General features: G+C 32.8%; 1 protein-coding gene across 1 annotated transcript; it reads left to right on the plus strand.

The window, feature by feature from the left end:
• Nucleotides 1–16,964: 16,964 nt before the first annotated feature.
• LOC104437138 (glutamic acid-rich protein) lies at nt 16,965–23,841 on the plus strand. The gene is made up of 13 exons (XM_010050024.3): nt 16,965–17,491; nt 19,022–19,225; nt 19,325–19,506; nt 20,090–20,216; nt 20,297–20,482; nt 20,697–21,647; nt 21,725–21,835; nt 22,496–22,578; nt 22,727–22,778; nt 22,876–22,960; nt 23,048–23,091; nt 23,629–23,706; nt 23,781–23,841. Exons 1-10 carry the CDS (start codon nt 17,384–17,386, stop codon nt 22,945–22,947), a joined length of 2,076 nt encoding a protein of 691 aa, XP_010048326.2. The 5' UTR covers nt 16,965–17,383; the 3' UTR covers nt 22,948–22,960; nt 23,048–23,091; nt 23,629–23,706; nt 23,781–23,841.
• The last annotated feature ends 3,671 nt before the right edge of the window (nt 23,842–27,512 follow it).

The following is a 27,512-nucleotide window of genomic DNA, read 5'->3' on the forward strand; positions in this document are numbered from 1 at the left end:
AAAGTACCTTAGAGCTACATTGAGCTAAAGGCCCTTAGAGTCATTTGGAAATGTAATTGTATCTTGCCAAAGTCGCCCAAAAAATCAAACCAAACGTATTTGCATTTGGCCAATGGACTTTAAAGTCCCAAAGCCCCTTCCAAATGCCGAACCAAACGGGGCCATAATTAATCAATAGAATTTCTATGATTTGATAGAATTTTAGAATGGAATAGAATTCTAAATTCGAATTCTTTTGAAATTGAAAATATAATAAAATATAATATGATTTTTTCACTCATAAGAAAATAATTATATTTGTGAGTGGACCATGAGAATTCAATATCAAAAAAGGTAATTGAAAAAGAATTGGAATAAAAAATTTATGCAATTACCAAATATATTTATGTTCCTTTTCTATTCCAAAATCAGAAATTTTATGCAATTATCAAGCATGTTCTTTTGCTTAGAAATTGTTCCCATTAACAGAATAAATAAAGAATCATTTCTGATAAGAAATTGTTTCCAATAACATAATGGTTACCAAACGCACCCATAATCTACACAATAAAGATTTATGAGAATATTGACCACCAAAGTTAGGGACAAATATTCCTAATTCTATTGTACTATTGAACAATCAATTATAGGAAGATATTTTTTCCTCTTCTCTAGAAATTTCCCATGTACCATTAATGAGAGAGAGAGAGAGAGAGAGAGAGAGAGAGAGAGAGAGAGAGAGACAAAGTTTTCTACTTAAAGCATAAACTATGAAATATTTATAAGGGTTAATACTACCCCAAACTTGTGACCAAAAAACTTTACCTTTGTTTTACCCCAAACTGTTTTCTTTAAATTTTACTGTCAAATTATTAAGTTAAATGACACATGACAGTTCACTAGTATATCGATTTGAGATTTTATGCTTCGTTTGTCACCATTTATAATTTTTGTGATTTTTTGTGATATTAATCCAATTTAGCGGATGCTATATTTGTCACAAATTTACCAGTTTGGGGTTTTTTGCTGTTAAACAAATTAGTTGGGATAAATTTGTCATAAATATACCAGTTTAGAGTTTTTTTATGGTCAGTCAGGGTAAATTTGTTACAAATGTACCGGTTTTGGGTTTTTCATGGTCAAAAAAATAGTTTGTGGTAAATTTGTCGCAAGTGTACTAGTTTGAGATTTTTCAGGATATTAACCCTATTTGTAAATGTTATTTGTTTGATAAATTACAAATATTAATTAATTGAATTCAAAATGCCTATGTAAGTTCACCTTTTGTTTTTTTAATATATAACATTTGAAGGCAACTTATCCATTCAATAGATCTTTCACACAATATCTTTGGACACTCTAATATTTTTTGATGTTATTTTTATTGTCTCATTTTTTTAGATGTGTCCCATTTTAAACCTATTCAGTTAGAAATATTTAATTTTAACAATCAAATCATTAACTTATAATGTTTCAAAAAAAAAAAAAAAAAAAAAAATGTTTCAAAAATGTATATGTTTTAGAGCGCACAATCAAATCATTAACTTATAATGTAAAAAAAAAAAAAAGCATATTGAATTAACATATAACATTCCCTAAAAAAATACCTCCATATGCCAACATAATTTACCATCCTTTGATCATCGTTAAATTTTTATTTATTTCGACTTATTCAACTACGGAGAATATGTGAACCTTCAATATTTGAACAATCATTGCATCACACATCATCACATCGAAACTACTCAATCTTACAATTATGGTAATGCTTCAATGATGATATAGCAAATAGTTTGTCTAAAGGGCATATTCACAAATTATGTAACCAAACTCCCAATGTTTTCTTCTCCATAAAGAGAAATTAACATTAAGTTAAAACCTTTAAATGAAAATCCGACAACCAAAATATAAAAACCTCATTTTGAAAAGTCTATCCATATTTTGATGTATATAAATAAAGTTGTAGTTCCAATTCTTTAACAATCTTTGCAATGTTCATCGATTCATCTCAGTATAGGGTTTGCCCTAGTGACCACCCTTCCAACATGGAAAGAGGATGTGGGGGGTTCAAATCCCTACATTTTCATAAGGATTGGAATTTGAATGATTTAGTTTCAAGTGTGAGTTTCGACTTCCACGTCTTGCAAAGAAATGGGGCAAAAATTTGAGAGTGAGAATTAGAATCAAAGTAGAGTAGGACTGACAAAAAAAAAATCCAGTATATGATTTTTTGGTTTTTGCAAAAATGGTATATATTTATGGATTTGGAAATTGTGTTTTTAAGAAGGAAGTGATCATTCTTATCCAATTTTTAATGGCAAACCATATAATCTATACAATGACAAATTATAAGAATATTGACAATCAAACTTGAGGATCTTTTTTTTTTTTAATTGTACTAATGACAATCAATTGTAAGAATGATTTTTTTTCCTTCTTTTGTCTAGAAATTACCAATGTACTATAAAAAAAAGAAAGAATAAAGTATTTTTACTTGAAGTATAAACTATATAATATTAGCAATGGTTATTTGCTTGATAATTCACAAATATAGATTAATTGAAATTCGGAATTCCCGTGTAACCCCTCTTGGTTTTTCATTTATATTTATGTACATGTGCAATGCAATCTATCCGCTCAATAGATAAATTACACAATATTTTTAGACAAATTATAATATTTCCTTAAATAATTCAAAATTAATTTTAAGAAAAAAATTCCATTTTAAACTTGTTCACTCAAAAACAATTGATTGCAATTGTAAAAACCATTAATTTATAATTTTACAGATGAACTATCCATGCATAGTAAGTTATGAATTAACATACAATATTTCCTTTAGGAAGAATATTAGTCTTGTACACCAGCGGCATTTAAATATAGGTCCCGCGATCACTATTAAAATTTGATTTTTTTTTTCAACTTATTTGAAATGCACAGAATAGGCAAACTTTCAATATTTGAATAGCCATTTTACCACACATCACTAACATCAAAATCTAACCCAATCTTGCAATTATAGTGTCCTTATCACTTGCTTTGACAAACCTTCCCACCATTTTTTTTTTCATGAAGAGGCAAATTTTATGAATTTAGTAACCAAAATCCCAATTTTTTTCATAAAGAGAAACTAACATTAAATTAAAACCCTTAAACAAAAATCTAGCAACCCGAATATAAAACCCTTCTTTTGAAAAGTTTATTCACATTTTGATGCATATAAATAAAGACAATTCTATTTCCAATTCCTCAATAATCTTTGCAAAGTTCATTGATTCATCCCAACATATGATTTTAGTCAAATTTTCAAGTAACGTAATAAATGATTGGCTCTTGCAAAAATGGTATATATATATGAATTTGGAAATTGAGCTTCTAAGAAGGAAGTAATCATAATAGCAACCCATATAATCTACACAATGAAGAATTAGAAGAATATTGACAACCAAACTTGAGGACGAATATTTCTATTTTTATTATACTATTGAACAATCAATTGTAAGAAGATTTTTTTCTCTCTTGTCTAGAAATTACCAATGTACTATGAAAATAGAAAGAGTAAAATATTTATACTCAAAGTATAAACCATATAATATCGGCAATTGTCATTTACTTGATAATTCACAAATATAGATTAATTGAAATTCAAAATTTTCATGTAACCCCTTCTTGGTTTTTCATTTATATTTATGTACATATGCAAGGCAATTTATCCACTCAATAGATAATTTACACAATACTTTTAGACAAAATATAATATTTCCTTAATAATACAAAATTATTTTTAAGAAAAAATTTCATTTTAAACTTATTTACTCAGAAACAACTAATTTTAACGTAATAACCGTTAATTCATAATTTTATAGAGAAACTATCCATGCATAGTAAGTTACAAATTAACATATAATATTTCCTTTTAGAAGAAGATCCACCCATACACCGCTGACATCTAAATACAAGTCTCGTGATTGCCATTAAATTTTGATTTTTTTTTAACTTATTCAAACTGCATAAAACATGACTTTTGATATCTGAATAACCATTTTGCCATACATTGCCAACGTCAGAATCTAACTCGATCTCCCGATTATGATAACCTGATTATTCAATTTGATGAGCCCTCCCATTTTTGGGTTTTGCAGAAAGAGGCAAATTTTACGAATTTAGTAACCAAAATCCATGTTTTTCATAAAGATAAATTAACATTAAATTAAAACCCTTAAATATAAATTTGGCAACCTAAATATAAAACCTTCCTTTGAAAAGTTTATCCACATTTTGATGCATGTAAACATAGACAGTTGTATTTCCAATTCTTCAACAATCTTCACAAAGTTCATTGATTCATCCTAACATATGATTTTAATCATATTTTCAAATAACTTAGTAAATAATTTGCTTTTACAAAAATAATAGATATATGTATGAATTTGGAAATTGTATTTTTAAGAAGAAAGTAATCATTCTTCTCCAATTTTTAATGGCAACCATATAATTTATAAGATGAAGAATTAGAAGAATATTGACAACCAGACTCGAGGGTGAATATTTATATTTCTATTGTATTATTGAATAATCAATTGTAAGAAGATTTTTTTTTGCTTCTCTTGTATAGAAATTACCAATGTCTTGTGAAAAAAGAAAGAATAAAGTATTTCTACTCAAAGTATAAATCACGTAATATTAACAATTGTCATTTGCTTGATAATTCACAAATATAGATTAATTGAAAATTGAATTTCCTGTGTGATCGCTCTTGGTTTTTCATTTATATTTATGCACATATGCAATGCAATCTATCCGTTCAATAAATAAATAGTTAATACCCTGAAAAATTCCAAATTGGTACACATGTAACAAATTTACCATAAACTATTTTTTCGATCATGAAAAACCCCAAACTGGTATACCTATAACAAATTTACCCCGATTGACCATAAGAACCATAAACTAGTACATTTATGATAAATTTACCCTAAACTAATTTATTTGATCGCAAAAAAGCCCCAAACTGGTAAATTTTGTGATAAATATACCCTCTGCTAAATTGGATTAATATCACAAAAAAATCACGAAAATTGTCAATTGTGATAAACAGAGCGTAAAATCCCAAATTGGTATACCGGTCAACTATCACATGTCATTTAACGTAATAATTTGATAATAAAATTTAACGAAAACTAATAGAGGGTAAATTTGTCATAAGTATATCGGTTTGGGGTAAATTTGTCAAATGTATATCAGTTTGGGGTTTTTTTTTGTCAAAAAATAGTTTAGGGTAAATTTGTCATAAATGTACCAGTTTGAAGTTTTTCAATGTATTAACCCATAAATAAATAACACAATATTTTTAGACAAATTATATTATTTCCTCAAAAATTTAAAAATATTTTTAAGAAAAAGATTTCGTTTTAAATTTATTCACTTAGAAAAAACTGATTTTAATGGTAAAATCGTTAGTGTATAATTTTTCAGAGGAATTATCCATGCATAGTAAGTTATAAATTAACATATAACATTTCCTCCAAGAAGAAGATTCGTCCCATTCGTTGTCAACATCTAAATATGGGTGCCACGATTGCCATTAATTTTTTTTTTTTTTTTTTTTACTAATTCGAATTGCATAGAGCAAGTGGACTTTCGATATCTACATAGCTATTTTGCCATGCACCGCCGACATTAGAATCAAATCTACTTTTGCAATTATGGTAATCTTATCACTTGATTTGATGAACCCTCCCACTTTTTCTTTGTTTTTAATTTTTTTGCATAAAGAGGCATATTTTACGAATTTAGTAACCAAAATTCAAATTTTTCCATAAAGAGAAAATAACATTAAATTAAAACCTAAAATGAAAATCTGCAACCCAAATACAAAAACTGTCATTTTAAAAAATTTATCCATATTTCGATGCATATAAATAAGGGAAATACCTTTAAAAACTCCTAAACTGATACAAGTGTGACAAATCTATTATAAACTAATTTTTTTTAACAATGAAAAATCCCAAACTGGTACACATATGATAAATTTACCTCAATTGACCAAAAGAACCTTAAACTGATATACTTGTGACAAATTTGCCCCAAACTAATTTATTTGATTGTCAAAAACCCTGAATTAATACATTTGTGACAAATATGCCGTCTATTAAATTAAATTAATGCCACAAAAAGTCACAAAAATTATATGACTGTGACAAACGGAGAGTAAAATTTCAAACTAGTATATCAGTTAATTGTCACGTATCATTCAACTTAGTAATATGACAGTAAAATTTAACGGAAACTAATATATGGTATATACTAATTTGGGGTAAATATGTCAAAGATATACTTGTTTGGCATTTTTAATAGTCAAAAAATTAGTTTGAGGTAAATTTGTTACAAATGTACCAGTTTGAAGTTTTTTAAGGTAGCAACCCTATAAATAAAGACCTTTGTGTTTATAATTCTTCAACATTCTTCACAAAGTTCATTGATTCATCTCAACATACGATTTTAGTCAAATTTTCAAGTAACTTAATTGATAATTGGCTTTTGCAAATATGGTATATATATTGATGAATTTGGAAATTGTCTTTCTAATAAGAAAGTAAGCATTCTTATCCAATTTTTAATGGCAACCCATATAATCTACACTACAAGAATTAGAAGAATGTTGTCTTGACAACCAAACTTGATGACACATATTTCTATTTTTATTGTACTATTGAACAACCAATTGTAAGAAAAACTTTTCTCTCTCTTGTCTAGAAATTACCAATGTACTATGAAAAAAGAAAGAATAAAGTATTTCTAGTCAAAGTATAAACTTCATAATATTAGCAATTGTCATTTGCTTGATAATTTACAAATATAGATTAATTGAAATTCAAAATTCCCAGGTAACCCCTCTTGCTTTTGCATTTATGTTCATGATGCAATCTATCTGTTCAATAGATAAATTACACAATAATTTAGACAAACTATAATATTTCCTTAAATAATTCAAAATCATTTTAAGAAAAAAATTATGTTTTAAACTTATTCACTCAAGAACAACTTATTTTAACAATAAAAACAATCGATTTATAATTTTTTTTGGAGGAACAATCCATTTATAGTAAGTTATGAATTAACATATAACATTTCCTTTGGAAAGAAGATCGGTCCCGTATGCCGCCGACATCAAAATACAAGTCTTGCTATCACCATTAAATTTTAATATTTCAACATATTCGAATTGCATAGAATAGATGGATCTTTTTTATATGAACAATCATTTTGCCAAACACTACTAACATCATAATTTAACCTAGTCTCATGATTATGGTAACCTTATCACTTAATTTGATGAATCCTCCCACTTTTATTTTTTATTTTTTTTATAAAGAGGCATATTTTATGAATATGGTAACCAAAATCTCAATTTTTTCCGTAAAGAGAATTAACATTAAATTAAAACCCTTAACGAATATCTGACAACCCAAATATAAAACCTTCAATCTAAAAAGTCTATCCTTATTTCAATGCATATAAATAAAGACAGTTGTATTTCTAATTCCTCAAAAATCTTTGCAAAGTTTATGGATTCATCCCCAACATATGATTTTAATCAAATTCTCAACTAACTCAATAAATAATTGGCTTTTGCAAAAATGGTAGATATATTTATGAATTTGGAAATTGTATTTATAAGAAGGAAGTAATCATTCTTATCCAATTTTCAATGACAAGCTCATATCATCCACATGATGAAGAATTGAAAGATGACAACCAAACTTAAGGACGAATAATTATGTTTTTATTGTACTATAGGACAATCAATTGTTGGAAGATTTTTGTTCTCTTGTTTAGAAATTACCAATGTACTATGAAAAAAAGAAAAACAAATAAAGGATTTCCACACAAAGTATAAACCACATCATATTAGTAATTGTCATTTGCTTGAAAATTCTCAAATATAGATTAATTGAAATTCAAAATTTTCATGTAAATTCACCTTATTTTTCATTTATAATTATGCACATATGCAATGCAATCTATCCATAGATATTTTACACAATATTTTTAGACAAATTATAATATTTTCTTAAGAAGTTCAATGTTACTTTTTTTTATTGTCTCATTATTTTTAAGTTAAGTTCTGTTATTCACTAAAAAAACATATTCAACAATAAAAACCGTTTACTTATAATTTTTGGAAGAACTATCCATGTTTGGTAAGTTATGAATTAAACATAACATTTCCTTTAGAAAGAAGATCCATTTGTACGCCACCGACATCTAAATACAAGTCTCACGATTGCTGTTAAATTATAATTATTTTAACTTATTCGAATTGGGTAGAACGTATAGACTTTTGATATCTAAACAACTATCTTGCCATGCGTTGCCGACATCAAAATCTAACTTTATATTGCAATTATGGTAGCCTTGTCACTTGATTCAACGAACCCTCCCACTTTTTTTTTGGGTGCACAAAGAGGCATATTTTTAAGAATTTAGCAACCAAAATCCCAATTTTTTTCATAAAGAGAAATTAACATTAAATTAAAACCCTTAAATGAAAATCTACTAACCTAAATATAAAACCCTCCTTTTGAAAAGTCTGTCCATATTTCTACTTATATAAATAAAGATAGTTGTATTTCCAATTCCTCAACAATCTTTGCAAAGTTTATGGATTCATCCTGAGCATATGATTTTAATCAAATTTTCAAGTAACTTAATAAGTAATTGGCTTTTGCAAAAAAAAAAAAAAAAAAAAAAAGGTGGATGAATTATGAATTTGGAAAGGTATTTCTAAGAATAAAGTAACCATTCTTATCCAATTTTCAATGACAAGCCCACATTATCTCTGTGATGAAGAATTAAAAGAATATTGACAACCAAATTTGAGGACGAATAATTCTATCTTCATTGTATTATTAAACAATCAATTATAAGAAGATTTTTTTTTTTGTCTAAAAATTACCAATGAACTATGAAAAAATGAAAGGATAAAGTATTTCTAACTAAAGTATAAATCACATGATATTGGCAATAGTCATTTGCTTGATCATTTACAAATATTGATTAATTGAAGTTCAAAATTTTCTTGAAATTCACCTTGTTTTTCATTTATATTTATGTGCATGTGCAATGCAATCTATCCATTGAATAGATATATTACATAATATTTTTAGACAAATTATAGTATTTTCTTGGGAAATTTAATGTTAATTTTTTTATTATCTAGTTAGTTTTCAGTTAAGTTCCGTTTTAAACTTATTTACTCAAAAACAGTCGACTTATAATTTTTCGGAGAAACTATCCATGCATAGTAAGTTACAAATTAACACATAACTTTTCCTTTGGGAAGAAGATCTATACGCCGCCAACATCTAAATATGGATCCCATGATCGCCATTAAATTTATAATTATTTTAACTTATTCAAACTGTATAGAACATGTGGACTTTCAAAATTTGAACAGCCATTTTGCCACTAACCACCGACATCAGAATCTAACCCAATCTCATGGTTATGGTAACCTTATCACTTGCTTCAATGAACCTCCATTTTTTTTTGGGTGCAAAAATGGACATATTTTACGAATTTAGCAACCAAAATCCCAATTCCTTTTCATAAAGAGAAAGCCGCATTAAATGGCAAGCTCATATCATCCACACGATGAAGAATTGAAAGAATATTGACAACCAAACTTAAGGACGAATAATTATGTTTTTATTGTACTATTGGACAATCAATTGTAGGAAGATTTTGGTCCTCTTGTTTAGAAATTATCAATGTACTATGAAAAAAAAAAAAAAAAAAAAAGTATTTGTACTCAAAGTATAAACCACATTATATTAGTAATTGTCATTTGGTTAAAAATTCCCAAATATAGATTAATTGAAATTCAAAATTTCCATGTAAATTCACTTTGTTTTTCATTTATATTTGTGTACATATGCAATGCAATCTATCCGTTCCATAGATATTTTACACAATATTTTTAGACAAATTATAATATTTTCTTAAGAAATTCAATGTTACTCTTTTTATTGTCTCATTATTTATGAATTTGGAAATTGTATTTATAAGATGGAAGTAATCATTCTTATCCAATTTTCAATGACAAGCTCATATCATTCACATGATTAAGAATTGAAAGAATATTGACAACCAAACTTAAGGACGAATAATTATGTTTTTATTGTACTATTGGACAATCAATTGTAGGAAGATTTTTGTTCTTTTGTTTAGAAATTACAAATGTACTATGAAAAAAAGAAAAAAAATAAAGTATTTCTACTCAAAGTATAAACCACATCATATTAGTAATTGTCATTTGCTTGAAAATTCTCAAATATAGATTAATTGAAATTCAAAATTTCCATGTAAATTCACTTTGTTTTTCATTTATATTTGTGTACATATGCAATGCAATCTATCCGTTCCATAAATATTTTACACAATAATTTTAGACAAATTATAATATTTTCCTAAGAAATTCAATGTTACTTTTTTTATTGTCTCATTATTTTTAAGTTAAGTTCCATTTTAAACCTATTCACTAAAAAAACCAATTTCAACGATAAAAATTGTTGACTTATAATTTTTCGGAGGAACTATCCATGTCTGGTAAGTTGTGAATTAACACATAACATTTCCTTTAGGAAGAAAATCTGTCCATAGCCATCGACATCTAAATACGAGTCCCACGATTGCCATTAAATTACAATTATTTTAACTTATTTGAATTGGGTAGAACAGATAGACTTTTGATATCTAAACACCATCTTGCCATGCACCGCTGACATCAAAATCTAACCTAGTATTGCAATTATGGTAGCCTTATCACTCGATTCAACGAACCCTCCCACTTTTTTTTGGGTGCACAAAGAGGCATATTTTTACTAATTTAGCAACCAAAATCCCAATTTTATTCATAAAGAGCAATTAACATTGAATTAAAACCCTTAAACGAATATCTAACAACCCAAATATAAAACCCTCCTTTGAAAAGTCTATCCTTATTTCGATTATAAACAAAGTTAATTGTATTTCTGATTCCTAAAAAATACAAAGTTTAATTCATCCCCATATGATTTTAATCAAATTCTCAAGTAACTCAATAAATAATTGGCTTTTCCAAAAATGGTAGATATATTTATTAATTTGGATCCAAAAATGATTTTAATCAAATTCTCAAGCAAAATTCCTCAAAAATCTTTACAAAGTTTATGGATTCATCCCCAGCATATGATTTTAATCAAATTCTCAAGTAACTCAATAAATAATTGGCTTTTCCAAAAATGGTAGATATATTTATTAATTTGGAAATTGTATTTATAAGAAGGAAGTAATATCATTATTATCCAATTTTTAATGACAAGCTCATATCATCCACATGATGAAGAATTGAAAAAATATTGACAACCAAACTTAAGGACGAATAATTATGTTTTTATTGTACTATTTGACAATCAATTGTAGAAAGATTTTTGTTCTCTTGTTTAGAAATTACCAATATACTATGAAAAAAAAAAACAAATAAAGTATTTCTACTCAAAGTATAAACCACATCATATTAGTAATTGTCATTTGCTTGCAAATTCTCAAATATAGATTAATTGAAATTCAAAATTTCCGTGTAAATTCACCTTATTTTTCATTTATATTTATGTACATATGCAATGCAATATATCCGTTTCATAGATATTTTACACACTATTTTTAAACAAATTATAATATTTTCTTAAGATGTTCAATGTTACTTTTTTTATTGTCTCATTATTTTTAAGCAAATCCGTTTTAAACCTATTCACTAAAAAAAACATATTTCAAAACGATAAAAACCGTTGACTTATAATTTTTCGGAAGAACTATCCATGTTTGGTAAGTTATGAATTAACACATAACATTTCCTTTAGGAAGAAGATCTGTCCGTATGCCATCGACATCAAAATACGAGTCCCACGATTGCCGTTAAATTATAATTATTTTAACTTATTTGAATTGGGTAGAACAGATAGACTTTTGATATCTAAACAACCATCTTGCCATGCAATGCCGACATCAGAATCTAACTCAGTATTGCAAATATGGTAGCCTTAAAACTTGATTCAACGAACCCTCCCACTTTTTTTTTTGGGTGCACAAAGAGGCATATTTTTACTCAATTTAGCAACCAAAATCCCAATTTTTGTCATAAAGAGAAATTAACATTAAATTAAAACCCTTAAATGAAAATCTGGCAACCTAAATGTAAAGCCCTCCTTTTGAAAAGTCTATCCATATTTTAAAGTATATAAATAAAGATAGTTGTATTTCCAATTCCTCAACAATCTTTGCAAAGTTTATGGATTCATCCCTAGCATATGATTTTAATCAAATTTTCAAGTAACTCAATAAATAATTGGCTTTTGCGAAAGAAAAGGTGGATAAATTATGAATTTGGAAAGGTATTTTTAAGAATGAAGTAATCATTCTCATCCAATTTTCAATGACAAGCGCATATTATCTTCATGATGAAGAATTAGAAGAATATTGACAATCAAACTTTGAGGACGAATGGTTATATCTTTATTATATTATTAAACAATCAATTGTAAGAATTTTTTTTTTCCTTGTCTAAAAATTACCAACTAACTATGAAAAAATGAAAGGATAAAGTATTTATAACTAAAGTATAAATCACAAATATTAGCAATTGTCATTTGCTTTATAATTTACAAATATTGATTAATTGAAGTTCAAAATTTTTTGTGAAATTCACCTCATTTTTCATTTATATTTATGTGCACATGTAATGCAATCTATCTATTCAATAGATATTTTACACAAGATTTTTAGACAAATTATAGTATTTTCTTGTGAAACATTAATTTTTTTATCTCGTTAGTTTTCAGTTAAGTTCCATTTTAAACTTATTTACTGAAAAAAAAAATGTTTTCAACGGTAAAAACCGTCTACCTATAACTTTTCGGAGAAACTATCAATGCATAGTAAGTTACAAATTAACACATAACTTTTCCTTTGGGAAGAAAATCTGTACGCCGCCAACATCTAAATATGGATCACATGATCACCGTTAAATTTATAATTATTTTAACTTATTCAAACTATGTAGAACATGTGGACTTTCGAAATTTGAACAGCCATTTTGCCACTAATCGCCGACATCAGAATCTAACCCAATCTTATGATTATGGTAACCTTATCACTCGCTTCAACAAACCTCCACTTTTTTTTTTGGGGTGCAAAAACGAACGTGTTTTACGAATTTAGCAACCAAAATCCCAATTCCTTTTCATAAAGAGAAAGCCACATTAAATGGCAAGCTCATATCATCCACATGATGAAGAATTGAAAGAATATTGACAACCAAACTTGAGGATGAATAATTATGTTTTTATTGTACTATTGGACAATCAATTGTATGAAGATTTTTGTTCTCTTGTTTAGAAATTATTAATGTACTATGAAAAAAAAAAAAAAAAAAAAAGTATTTCTACTCAAAGTATAAACCACATCATATTAGTAATTGTCATTTGGTAAAAAATTCCCAAATATAGATTAATTGAAATTCAAGATTTCCATGTAAATTCACTTTGTTTTTCATTTATATTTGTGTACATATGCAATGCAATCTATCCGTTCCATAGATATTTTACACAATATTTTTAGATAAATTATAATATTTTCTTAAGAAATTCAATGTTACTTTTTTTATTGTCTCATCATTTATGAATTTGGAAATTGTATTTATAAGAAGGAAGTAATCATTCTTATCCAATTTTCAATGACAAGCTCATATCATTCACATGATGAAGAATTGAAAGAATATTGACAACCAAACTTAAGGACGAATAAATATATTTTTATTGTATTATTGGACAATCAATTGTAGGAAGATTTTTGTTCTCTTGTTTAGAAATTACTAATGTACTGTGAAAAAGTAAAAAAATAAAGTATTTCTATTCAAAGTATAAACCACATCATATTAGTAATTGTCATTTACTTGAAAATTCTCAAATATAGATTAATTGAAATTCAAAATTTCCATGCAAATTCACTTTGTTTTTCATTTATATTTGTGTACATATGCAATGCAATCTATCCGTTCCATAAATATTTTACACAATATTTTTAGACAAATTATAATATTTTCTTAAGAAATTCAATGTTACTTTTTTTATTGTCTCATTATTTTTAAGTTAAGTTCCATTTTAAACCTATTCACTAAAAAAACCAATTTCAACGATAAAAACTGTTGACTTATAATTTTTTGGAGGAACTATCCATGTCTGGTAAGTTGTGAATTAACACATAACATTTCCTTTAGGAAGAAAATCTGTCCATACGCCATTAGCATCTAAATACGAGTCCCACGATTGCCATTAAATTACAATTATTTTAACTTATTTGAATTGGGTAGAACATATAGACTTTTGATATCTAAACACCATCTTGACATGCACCGCTGACATCAAAATCTAACCCAATATTGCAATTATGGTAGCCTCCTTTGAAAAGTCTATCATCATTTCGATACATATAAATAAAGTCAATTGTATTTCTAATTCCTCAAAAATCTTTACAAAGTTTATGGATTCATCCCTAGCATATGATTTTAATCAAATTCTCAAGTAACTCAATAAATAATTGGCTTTTGCAAAAATGGTAGATATATTTATTAATTTGGAAATTGTATTTATAAGAAGGAAGTAATATCATTCTTATCCAATTTTTAATGACAAGCTCATATCATCCACATGATGAAGAATTGAAAAAATATTGACAACCAAACTTAAGGATGAATAATTATTTTTTTATTGTACTATTTGACAATCAATTGTAGAAAGATTTTTGTTCTTTTGTTTAGAAATTACTAATGTACTATGAAAAAAAGAAAAAAAAAGTATTTCTACTCAAAGTATAAACCACATCATATTAGTAATTTTCATTTGCTTGAAAATTCTCAAATATAGATTAATTGAAATTCAAAATTTCCGTGTAAATTCACCTTATTTTTCATTTATATTTGTGTACATATGCAATGCAATCTATCTATTTCATAGATATTTTACACAATATTTTTAGATAAATTATAATATTTTCTTAAGAAGTTCAATGTTACTTTTTTTATTGTCTCATTATTTTTAAGCTAAGTTCCGTTTTAAACCTATTCACTAAAAAAACATATTCAACGATAAAAACCGTTTACTTATAATTTTTCGGAAGAACTATCCATGTTTGGTAAGTTATGAATTAACACATAACATTTCCTTTAGGAAGAAGATCCGTCCGTACGCCATCGACAACTAAATACGAGTCCCACGATTGCCGTTAAATTATAAATATTTTAACTTATTTGAATTGGGTAGAATAGATAGACTTTTGATATCTAAACAACCATCTTGCCATGCAATGCCAACATCAGAATCTAACTTAGTATTGCAATTATGGTAGCCTTAAAACTTGATTCAACGAACCCTCCCACTTTTTTTTTTTTTTGGGTGCACAAAGAGGCATATTTTTACTAATTTAGCAACCAAAATCCCAAATTTTGTCATAAAGAGAAATTAACATTAAATTAAAACCCTTAAATGAAAATCTGGCAACCTAAATGTAAAGCCCTCCTTTTGAAAAGTCGATCCATATTTTAAAGTATATAAATAAAGATAGTTGTATTTTTAATTCCTCAACAATCTTTGCAAAGTTTATGGATTCATCCCTAGCATATGATTTTAATCAAATTTTCAAGTAACTCAATAAATAATTAGCTTTTACGAAAGAAAAGGTGGATAAATTATGAATTTGGAAAGGTATTTCTAAGAATGAAGTAATCATTCTTATCCAATTTTCAATGACAAGTGCATATTATCTTCATGATGAAGAATTAGAAGAATATTGACAACCAAACTTTGAGGACGAATGATTCTATCTTTATTATATTATTAAACAATCAATTGTAAGAAGTTTTTTTTTTCTTGTCTAAAAATTACCAACGAACTATGAAAAAAATGAAAGGATAAAGTATTTCTAACTAAAGTATAAATCACATAATATTAACAATTGTCATTTGCTTTATAATTTACAAATATTGATTAATTGAAGTTCAAAATTTTCGTGAAATTCACCTCGTTTTTCATTTATATTTATGTGCACATGCAATGCAATCTATCCATTCGATAGATATTTTAGACAAGATTTTTAGACAAATTATAGTATTTTCTTGTGAAACATTAATTTTCATTATCTTGTTAGTTTTCAGTTAAGTTCCATTTTAATCTTATTTACTGAAAAAACAAATGATTTCAACGGTAAGAACTGTCGACTTATAATTTTTCGGAGAAACTATCCATGCATAGTAAGTTACAAATTAACACATAACTTTTCCTTCGGGAAGAAGATCCGTACGCCGCCGACATCTAAATACGGATCCCATGAATGCCGTTAAATTTATAATTATTTTAACTTATTCGAACTGTGTAGAACATGTGGACTTTCGAAATATGAACAATCATTTTGCCACCAACCACTTCAACGATTATGGTAACCTTATCACTCGCTTCAACGAACCTTCCACTTTTTTTTTTTGGGTGCAAAAAGGGACATATTTTACGAATTTAGCAACCAAAATCCCAATTTCATTTCATAAAGAGAAAGCCCCGTTAAATGGCAACCCACGAAATGGAAAAATCTGAGAATCCCCCAAAACGAAAAAGCCCCTCCCATTTTCGGCACCAAGAGAGAGCGCAAAGAAGGAAATCCCGGGGGGCAGAGAGAGGAACAGCTGGGCAGCGATCCGACGGCGGAGGCGGCCCCGCGTGGGCCCGGGCGAGTGGATCGGACGGCGGATCCGATCCCCCCGATTCAACTCCAGTTCATAGACCCCGGCGGAGTCCGAGCCCGGGCCTCGGCGGACTCACCTATAAATAAAACGCACCCGAAGGTGGCCCCTCAAAATCCTCAATTAAAAAAAAAGAAAACGAAATTCTCTCCGGAGGACTGGAAAGAAAAGGTAAAAAAGAAAAAAAAAGAAAAACAGAAAAATCCTCCGGAATTTCGCTCCCTCCTTCCTCCCCTCTGGCCGGAAGCGAAGGAAAAAAAAAATCGAAAAAGAAAAAACCCTAAAACTCCCCCTTCTCTCTCTCTATCGCGCTCGCTGGTGGTCCGTGCTGGTGCCCGTGCGCGAAAATCTGGTCCCTTCGCTCTAGCTCTTTCGCTCCTTCGTCTTCACTCGATTTCGATCGCTTTTTTTGCTGTGGTGTGCCTAGGGTTCCGGCTCTGCGGTTGGGGGCGCGGGCGGGCGGGGGCGGTTCGCGAGGTCGATGTGAAGATCGGCCCGTCCGGGAGCGGGGACAGTCGGTTCGATTTTTCTCGGGCGGTTTTTTCGAGCGGGGGGAATCGCGAGAGGAGGCCAGCCATGTCGTCGTCGTCGTCGGATAGGGAGCTGGAGGAGCAGCTGGCGGAGGCCGGGCGGATTCTGCTGGAGCCGCCGCCCGCCGTGGACGAGCTCCTGCCCCTTCTCGACGTAAGCCCCTTCCCCCTCCCCCTTTCTTTTCGCCCTGTTCTGATTGCTCCGGTGTTTTTCTTTTTTTCTTTTTTTCTTTTTTTTTTTGGGGAGGCTCGTCGTTCGGTGGCGCGGCTCGATTGGTTGGTTTTCCGGCGAATGTCGTGCGCGGTTTCGATTTGTGGGAGCCGTACTTAGGGCTTTTCCCTGGAGATAACGGTTCGTCTTTCGTTTGGCTTGGTTAGGCTTTTCGTCGTGCATGGTGTGGTCGGCATGCATTTGGTCGGGAATGCTTGTTTTCGTCGGTAATTGCATGGGGGTGGGGATTGGGCTGGGGGGGGAGGGGTTCGATTGTGTGAGAATTGTGCTTGTCGATTACGTGCCGTTCGTGAGTGAAGAGGTGTTTCTTGCTTCGTGAGGCCTCGAGTGAATGTGTTGATGGTTTGCTGATTGTTAGGAGCAATGCTCAGTACGTAGTTTGCATGGATGTGTCGTTACGGTAAGAGAAGGTTGGATTGAGTAATCCTTGTTGTTTTAGGTAGGATAGCCGATATGACCGTTGGTATCGTTGAAGAGGTGTCGGTTGATTATTTCCTGTTGTGTCGACATTTACGGTAGGAGAAGTTTGAAATCGCTAATCCTCACTTCGTCATCGGGTAGCCGTTGTGACTGTTAAGGCTGTTGAAGAGGTGTCTGTTGTGGATCTTAGTTATATATGTTGCTGTCAATTGATGTTTCCTGTTATGCTTCAATCGTTACATTAAGAGAGGTTGAATAGACTAATCTGTGCTCTTTAAGTAGGAAGCCGTTATGAGGTTCTTATCTTTTGGGCTTTCAATTTGAGCTTTCTGTATTATGTAGAGTAGGTGCCCTTTTGAAACTTACTCGAATTTATTGCGGCTAGTTGATAATTTCCTTCGAATTGAGTATGTATGACGAATTTTTGAGGAATAACTTTAAGGAATATTTCAATTCAGTAAATGTACGCCTGACTACAATCAGAAGGTATACCTATTAAATATGAACACAGGCAATTTACGCAGTTGTTTTATCTTTTCCTTTCTTCGGAAATTTGCATGTTGATTAAGGTAACACCAGCATGCCGGAATTGGTATTTTCCATTTTCATGCATCAATTGATTGCTGATTTTGTCCGCATTGTTTGGGCATTTCGGCGACTATGAATTTGTGACTGGCAATTTGCATGTATCTCGAAAACTCTGCTGATCTTCTTATTTTGTTATGCTTGGCAGTGAAGTTATTTCTTTCCTATTCATACATCCTTCAATAAGGTGATTTGAGTATTTGATTGTTGTCTTAGGAAACTTTTATATTCTATTTAGTGGTGCCCTTATGTTTGCATCCACGTCCTTCGTTTTTGAAACTTAGTACTCAGGTAATTTTCTGCATGCTTCTAAGAAGGATAGAAAAGAGTCAATATGGTTGATGGTGCTTTACATATTTCAAATTGTTCATATTGTGCATGACTTAAAGTAGATGGTACTACAAACTACTAATTCGCCTTTATTTTGCTTTAACCTGGCAAATGAAGCGAGTTGAAACTTATCTCTCGAGAGTAGAACAATCTCCAAGCAAATCAATGCAAAAGGCGCTTAGTTCGTCGCAGAAGGCATTAGTGGAAGATGGACTTTTCAGGCATGCAGATGTTGATGTTAGAGTTGCTGTTGCCTCATGCATTAGCGAGATAACAAGGATCAGTGCACCAGAGGCTCCCTATGATGATGACCAAATGAAGGTAATAAAAGATCTTATATTAATGATGTTCCTGGATCATAGTGGCCAAATGTTTGGTGACCTAACCTTTAAGCTGTTTTAATGTGAATTTGGCACACAGGAAGTATTCCAGTTAATCGTGTCATCCTTTCAGAATCTCTCTGATAAGTCAAGCCGATCATATGTGAAAAGGGCCTCAATTTTGGAAACTGTTGCAAAGGTCAGGTCCTGCGTTGTGATGCTGGACCTCGAGTGTGATAACCTGATACTGGAAATGTTCGAGCATTTCTTAAAGGAAATAAGGTACGTCAATGCCTGATCCAGGCTTCATGGATAGTTGGACATAGCTGGTCCTCAACTGTTCTCCTTTTCTCTTTTATGGATTTGGATTATCATTTTCCATGGTGGCATCTGTATAATCCTGCATAATGAATTCTTACCTGTGCTGACACAGAATCATATAGGCTTTGGAGTTTGTGTCCTTTACCAATTAAAGTTGGTTCATTTTAGTTGTAAAGCTGCAATGAAAAGTTTGATTGCAGTTGTGTCTATTGACAATTTGATGTGTTTTCAGCTTTTTGCGTCTCTTTTTTCTCCTCTCAGTCCTTTGGTCTTCAGTTGTCTCACTTTCCATTTCATGATGTCCGTTTGGCATATTTATTGTTTGTATCGATGCCATTTGTGTGCTTGGAGGAAGTGTTGGATCTATCTGTTGTTGAGTTGATTGAGTGCATTGCGTGTCCCTCTAGTCCGATGGGGATTTCAGAATCAGCCCTGTTTGCTGGTATCCTGAAGCTAATATATGTATTTTGGTAGTTTTAATTTCACCTAGTATAACTGCATATATACTTGTGCTTTTAACTAATGTTCAACAAACAACATTCAGGGAGCACCATCCAGAAAATGTCTTTACATCAATGGAGACAATTATGACACTGGTTATAGAAGAAAGTGAAGATATTTCACCAGAGCTTCTCTCTCCTGTCTTAGCCAGTGTAAAAAAGGACAATGAGGTAAACTTCTTTTCAAGTCAGCTAGATCTCTTTCTTTATTGACTATCCTCCATAACATTAAAAATTACACTGTTTTTCAGGATGTGCTTCCTATTGCAAAGAAGCTTGGAGAGAAAGTGCTTGAGAAGTGTGCCGTGAAACTGAGACCTTACCTGGCCCAAGCATTGAAATCATCCGGTGTTGTTTTAGATGATTATAGTAAAGTAATTGCTTCCATATGTCAAGACTCAAATGGTGCAGCTGAGGAAACCAATGTCCATGATGATGTAAGTGAAAATAAGTTCTACCATAAATTTGGCTGTGTTTGGTTTGTAAGTTGTTCTTGGATTTTATTTTCACACGGTTAGATCTACTCTCCATCATCAACTAGATATTCTGATGCCATTATTTAGTGGCATCTCTCTGTTTTCTTATTTTCTGCTCTGTGTTGGTGACATTACTTGCATAAATTCTTTAAACGTCCAATTTATGCTTGTTTAGATGGAAAAAGAGAGGTTAGCTGAAGAGCCTTCAACTCAAGATGTTCCTGCACCTGGTGAATCTCCAAAAACAGTTGTGAACAATGGTTCGACCCAGCTGGACAAAGATGATTCTTCGGTAGATCCTGTGTCTTTGAATAAGGAAGAAGAAAATAAGGAGAGTGCACCCAAAACCACTGATGCATCGAGCAATGGTGACCTTGATCAATTGGACAACAAGAAGGCACAGAAAGAAGAATCCAAGCCAGAACCAGCTAAGAAGAAAAGAGGAAGGAGAACTAACATGTCATCTAGATCTGCGAAGCCATCCAACATTGCTCGGGTTGATGACAAGGATGCTGAAATAGTGAAAGACACTGAGAAAGAACCTGGCAATGATGCTCCAAGTCTGCCTGATGAAGATCTTAAATGTGAGGCAAAAATACCGTCGCAAAGTGAAAAGGAGGGCGTGTCTGAGCCATCTACTGATAAAGTGGCTGATGATGAGTCCAAGGATGATGAGTCCAAACATGATGAGTCCAAGGTCTCTGCTTTGCCTCCCTTAACTGAGGAGATACCTGATAAAAGTCAGCCCCAGGAAGCTGGATCACCAAAGGATAAAGAGGATTCAGCTGAAGAAGTGAAACCATCTTCTGTTGACATTTCCAAAAAAGAATCTGCAGGAACGGCTGGTCTTCAAGTAGAAACAGATACGAAAAGAGTGGATGATAGCACTGATGATGTGTCCAGCAAGGAGAGAACTATAACTGTGGAGGAAATGTCCAAGGAAGATGATGCAACCAGTGGATCAGATGTAAAAATGTTGAAGCAGCCAGAGAAGAAAGTGAATGCAAGCACCAGCAGTGGGGAAGGTATCTCTAGAAAGAAGCCAGAGGACAGAAGGAAGAACACCAAAAGTAGATTGGCTTCTGAGAAGAATGTCAAGAAATCTACTGGGAAACCCGAGAAGAAGGTACCTCCATATTGAAGTTAGTCTATAATTTTATATATATCTTCACTTGGTTAGTGATGAATACTTTTACCTATCAGGGAACTCCTTCCTCCCCTAAGGGGGTGAAAAAACCAGTTAAAGATGAGAAGTATCTGGGTGAGACCTCTAAGGACAACTTCAAGAGGAAGCGTAGTTCAGGCAAAGAGGAGGTATAATATGCACTCTGTCTAACCATGTATTTCGCATTTTCAACCTTTTCTTCTTTTGCATTTGCTAGTTTTAGACATGAAGGGCTTGAGTAGGGAAGATCTTAGGAAGAAAGTTAGAATCTTAAGTGAGAAGAATTGAAATGGGTGTTGATATGTGTGTGTGTGTGGATTTTCATCATCACTAGACAAGTTTCGTACTTAATCTTGTAAACTTCATATTGCTAAGCTTCGATTTTTACACAATGTCAACTGAGATTGATGATTTGCCAACGTCGTGTGTCTGTCCTGGCTTGTTTTGAATAAGCTTGTGTCTCTTTTAGGGGTATCATGACTTACCAAAGGTGATGACAAATTCAGTATATATATGCTTTTAAATGGAGAAAATGAGGACTTCTATGGATATCTGTTAACCCATGAGTCTCAACTGCTGTTACATGCCTTCAATTTGGATGCATTTGTGATGCTATGCTCATTGGATGGTTCTGATCTCTGTCCTTTCTCCCACCATCTCTGCAAGCTTCTGTTGTGCTTAAAGTGGATAGTAGAAGTGTGTATTTCTCATTCCTCCCCCAGCTTTCCACCACAACCGGCACTAACAGAAATACCATTTCATAGGATTGATATCTGGTAGTGATATGATTTCTGATTGGTTGATCATAGGTGTCCCAGGATTCTGACGCTAAGAATTATGGAGCGGATCTGATTGGCTTGAAGATTAAAGTTTGGTGGCCTCTTGATAAACAGTATGTATAGGTTTTCTGTAGTCTTTCTCTATGTGCCTGTTCTATTTTGCTAAGTCAAATATTTTAAGTGTTGGCTCTACATCTAATTATACCTAAAGCTGGTTCATATCGCCTCAGATATGCTTCTGACTATTTCATAATCTTTCAGATACTACGAAGGTGTCGTTAAGGCTTTTGATAGTGTGCGAAAGAAGCATAAGGTGAGATGGCAGTTATGGTTATTAAAATGCTCTTTTCATCTCGTGTTAGAGGTTGGGGGTATTATGTCCAGAAGATTACAACAGCATACTTTTGCAGGTTATCTATGAGGATGGTGATATGGAGATATTAAATCTTGAGGAAGAGAAATGGAAGTTTGTTGGAAGGTGATTTTGAAGATAAGGTGGGTACCAATGGATTTGACAACATTGACCTCATAACCTCAATGTTGTGTCTTATGGATAACTGACTGGTGGTTTTCTCTCCACAGGACCAGGTTGCTGACCGTGATAGTTCGGATGCTTCACCAGAAATGTACGTCGCTTTGTCTTCTTTCCCTGACTTCTTGTTTGAGGAAATAATACATTTGACATTGTGGAAATTTTTATTTGATGGAAATTAAGGATTCTTGATTTAGAGTTTATTTTGGGAAGGCTGTGTCAATACTTTGGAAATTGATACTTGAGTAGGATGCACGAAAATCCAACTTTCTAGTCTGAATTTCGGGGTGGCTTTCCTTGTAGTTCGTGAATATAATATTCTTCCATTTTTTTCAAAAGCTCTTGGAGCATTCCTTTTTTTAAATGAAGATGTTAGGGAGTTGCCTCCTGTTTTTGTAGATGGATGCTGTTGTCTCTGTCTTAATTCTCTTCTTGAGGACTTCATTAATATATCATTTCAGCATGGATAGCTTGTGGCACTTAGATCTCTATATTTGCTTCTCCAGACATGTGATTGCTGTATCTCGTGCACATTGTTCCATGCTTTATTCTGTACTAAATTCTGTGCACCAGTGTACATTCTATAATAGTAAATAGTATTGTACTGATATCATCTGGTTGCTTAATTCAGGCCTCTGAAGAAAAAGGCAAAACTGAAGCCTGGGCTGGCTTCAGCGAAGAAAGTGAAGATGGATATGTCATCAAAGAAGTGAGTTAAATTTTACAGATAAGACTTTTATTGTCCTTAGTTTGTTACATAACCATTTGATGTTTAATTGCTAGGAGTGGAGGTGTTTCTTCTGGCAAATCCAAAGCTCCCGCTGCTACAACATCTGGTCACAAGTCCAGGGAAGGCAGGAAAACAGATGGCAATTTTGAGAAAGACCGAACCCCTAAAAGTACTGGTAAGGCGACTTTGAAAACGTCTGGGAAAGTGAAGGAAACTGAACTTATGACTCTCAAGACTGGCAAATCAAAAGCCAATGACTCCAGTGCAAGAAGTGTTCCGACTAAGTCTGACCGAGAAATCCAGAAAGGTGACAAGTCCATGCGAGCCGATAAGAGTACTTCCAAGGGGAAAGGTCCGAGGAGTTTTGGCAAGGCTAATACCAGTAGTTCTGGAAAGCTCAAACTGGGTTCACCCAAACCCAAAGAGGATGAAATTGAGGATGATGACTCAGAGGAGACACCTGAAGTCCCTCTAAGTAAGAAAGCAAGGCTGTCGGAGTCTTCAAAAGCACAGGGAGGCAAATCGAGCACTGGGAAAAAGCGTCGAAAAGGAGCTTAAAATCTGAAGAGGGGGTCATTGCTGACTGAATAGAAGGTGTTCCTCGAGGCACCGGTCCATCTCTCTGGAACTTTTTAGGATTTTGCATGTTGGATCCTCCCGAGCTGTGCAGTATTTAAGCAAAACATTCTCTTGGTGGTAGTTAATATTATGGCCAGCATTATATTCAGATAATCTAGATCTTTAGTGGTTGTAGAGGGTTAGCTTAGTTTTCCTTTTGCTGTTAGAGAGGAATGCTTTTGTTGGAACTGATTGCAGAGCGCATTGCTTAGCTTTGTTTCCTTTTGCAAAAAATGGGGTTATTTACATATGGCATTAGCTTCTTGTTGCTCGACTTTAAGAGGCTTTTCTTTGACCGAAATGTATTATTAGCGTGCCTTATGATTGATAAGAGTTACGGCGGAATTATCCATCCAGGTCCTAGAACTTGCTTGTTGAATTTGCAAAGGCAGGACTGGGGTGGGTACGTGGGTGTAGGTATTTTCAAACCCATACAGTTTATAGCGCATTCGTTCCAAGTTCTACTTATGACTGGCTCAGGAACAGAACAGCAAGTGGAATTTCCAAACTAGAAAGGATTTGTTCTACGCTCGCTCCCTTGGAACTTCCACCTAGACGGGAGAATTTCGAGCTATGTTTCTGAGACTGGAAAGGATTGTTCTACGCATTCTCCCCTGAACTCCCACACCTTAAAGACGGGATAATCGGCACTTGGCCTAAAAGCATGGTACTTCGGTCTCAATCACTGTCTTGTTTCTATTGTTTTGTCAAGCTAAGGCCGTTGGAGAATTTGTTGTCTAAAGGCAAGTCCATGTGAGAGCTGGAGAGAACTTGATATGAATTCGCGGGGTCTCGCGGGTTTTCTGTTTCAGAGCTGGGCTATTCGTTCATTGTCTACTAAGTTGGGCTGTGTTCTTGTTGTATAATAGTTGGCAAAAGATCGAATTCGACGTTCCCCGAATCCTTAGATGACATGATTGTAAAGGGCTCCTCGGTCCATGGTGGTTGAGATGCCTGGGTTTTCCTTGTGCGCAGCTGTTAGCGCTCTTACCTTGTGAGCTCTTCAGTGATAAAATGCCATTTGCATCGCCCCGCGTGAGTCGTATCTCCCTGCATCAGGTTATGTTCTTATTTCAAGATGCAACCTCCGCTCCAAGCGGAGAGGTGGAATATGTTTCACGGAAGGAAATCAGTATGCTAGACCTCGTATCGATGGCGGGCTAACTATGACTGGTCTCCAACTTCTGCGGAGACCAAAGATACTCCTATGGATCCAATTCACTCTTTAGCATCGCCGAACCAATAGTGTTTCCTAAATATTCGTAAATTTTGTTGACATCGCACCGCAACAAACAATAATTACCCTGCTATTGCGAAAATAGGCATAGAGCATTGACTTGAATGAAACGAGTCTAAGAAGCTGATCCATCATGTGCATGATACCGGAAGAGAAAGCACCGGATGACGGCCTTTGTTAATTACATTTCTGGAAGCTGGTGGCCGAGGCCAGAATCGCATGACACAACACATAAATCTGGAATATGCTGGCGCGCTTGATATTTATTGTTCGTTCGTTTCCGGATTGGAAGATCTGGGATCGATGGGTACTTCGTCCATCAGTGTGAACACGACATCGATAATATATTTTTAATGACCCTAGGGTTCTCTACCTGTCGAGGTCGAAAGGGGGTGGGTTTTATGCCTTGGCCTTTCTTGATAAATCGAATATTTTCTCGGGGTGGTCCAGTCTAGTAGCCCCAATTGTGGTCCTCCAACTACACCCCGAAGCCTCCTTTATTGTTCCTTTTTTCCCCCTCCTTGTTTTTGGGATGATTTCATTTCATCCTTTCAAAATTTCGTTTTCTGGGGCTTGTTGTCAGGGAAAAGAAAACCCTAAGGAGGACAATACACATCAGGAAAAAAAAAAAAAAAAAAAACTTGGGTCGATTCTCTAGATTTTCCTTGCCCTATATAGAGTAATGAAATTAGTAGGTATTTTATAATCCCGCAAACTTATCTAAAGTGAGCTTCCTCATTACTCAAAAAAATAAAATAAAGATTAGGGTTTTTTAGAGTAGATATTTGAAATATTATTTATTTACAAGAGGTTTCCTTGAAGTGCGCTGAATCACAGATGGTCCGAATATAGAAATAAGTGAACTCTTGTTATGTTAAATGTTGATCAAATACAGGAAATTCCGAGACCTCATGCTTCTTGCATTGCAAAGTGTCATTTTATCCCATCAAGCTCTTGATATTGCACGAAACTTTCATGAGTATCAGTAAATCTGAATGAAAGACCCGGTCTAGCAGGGAAGTACCATGATAAGCCTTTGGACAAAGGGATCATGGACAAGCACTAAACACAGGAAGAAACTTCTGCAATGTTGCCAACAATAGAATCGTGGGTACAACCCCTTATACCCGAAGTGGAAAAAGGCAAAAGTATAAGGGGAGAGCGGCTCGATGCTCTTCAGAACTATAACATTTTCCATTTGTAGCCCATTTGCCCATCATCTTTTTGTTGGTTCCTTTACTCGGAATAGGTTTGACAGTCACCGCATTTCATGGCCAAAAGACAATGTCGTGAAATGAAACAAAAGCTTCAATTGTGGTCCATGGCTCGTGCATGCGGTCCTCTCCACTACCCTAATGCCGACAATTTGATGTCCTCCGTCCAATAAATTTAGCTTTCGTATGTGACAATTATAATACAAGATAGCCCCAAGTTAAATTGCACCGAGGAAGATTATATTCTATCAGAAAAAGACCTGATCCTCTCTCTCTCTCTCTCTCTCTTACTCTTTCTGATCTGAAAGGCATTTGTCTAAATCCTCAGCACCTTGGAGACTTAAGTGATGTAGGAGTAAGTATCTCCCTTGAAACGGACAATATAAATCATGTGAATATTGCTTTCAATTCAATTACTTTACAATTTGCTGCTGCCAGCAATTTACTTCTTATGAGTGGATTAGCGTAGGTTTTATCCCATCCTATGTGCTTGGTGTTGGTACAACAATTTGGAGCCGTATTATCTTCGTCTTGCTTGCCTGGGAGTGCTTGAGAACCGGGCCATGTGAAGTTCGATTTCTTTTACTGAAAATTACAAACAAAATAATCCTCGTATTAAACTTATGGTAATCCATAATTAGAAAATGTCGGTCTCTAATCTTTTTTCGTTTCTTCTCTTCTATTTTCACCCTGAGTCAATCATAACCAATCATGCC

The sequence above is a fragment of the Eucalyptus grandis genome, chromosome 3 (assembly GCF_016545825.1).
Source record: "Eucalyptus grandis isolate ANBG69807.140 chromosome 3, ASM1654582v1, whole genome shotgun sequence".
NCBI classification, from domain to species: Eukaryota; Viridiplantae; Streptophyta; class Magnoliopsida; order Myrtales; family Myrtaceae; genus Eucalyptus; species Eucalyptus grandis.

Coding starts and splice junctions, on each gene's coding strand:
- LOC104437138 (XM_010050024.3), top strand. CDS start 17,384: ATGTCGTCGTCGTCGTCGGATAGGGAGCTGGAGGAGCAGCTGGCGGAG. Junction 19,226..19,324: donor ATGATGATGACCAAATGAAG/GTAATAAAAGAT, acceptor TTTGGCACACAG/GAAGTATTCCAGTTAATCGT. Junction 22,779..22,875: donor GTGTGCGAAAGAAGCATAAG/GTGAGATGGCAG, acceptor ATACTTTTGCAG/GTTATCTATGAGGATGGTGA.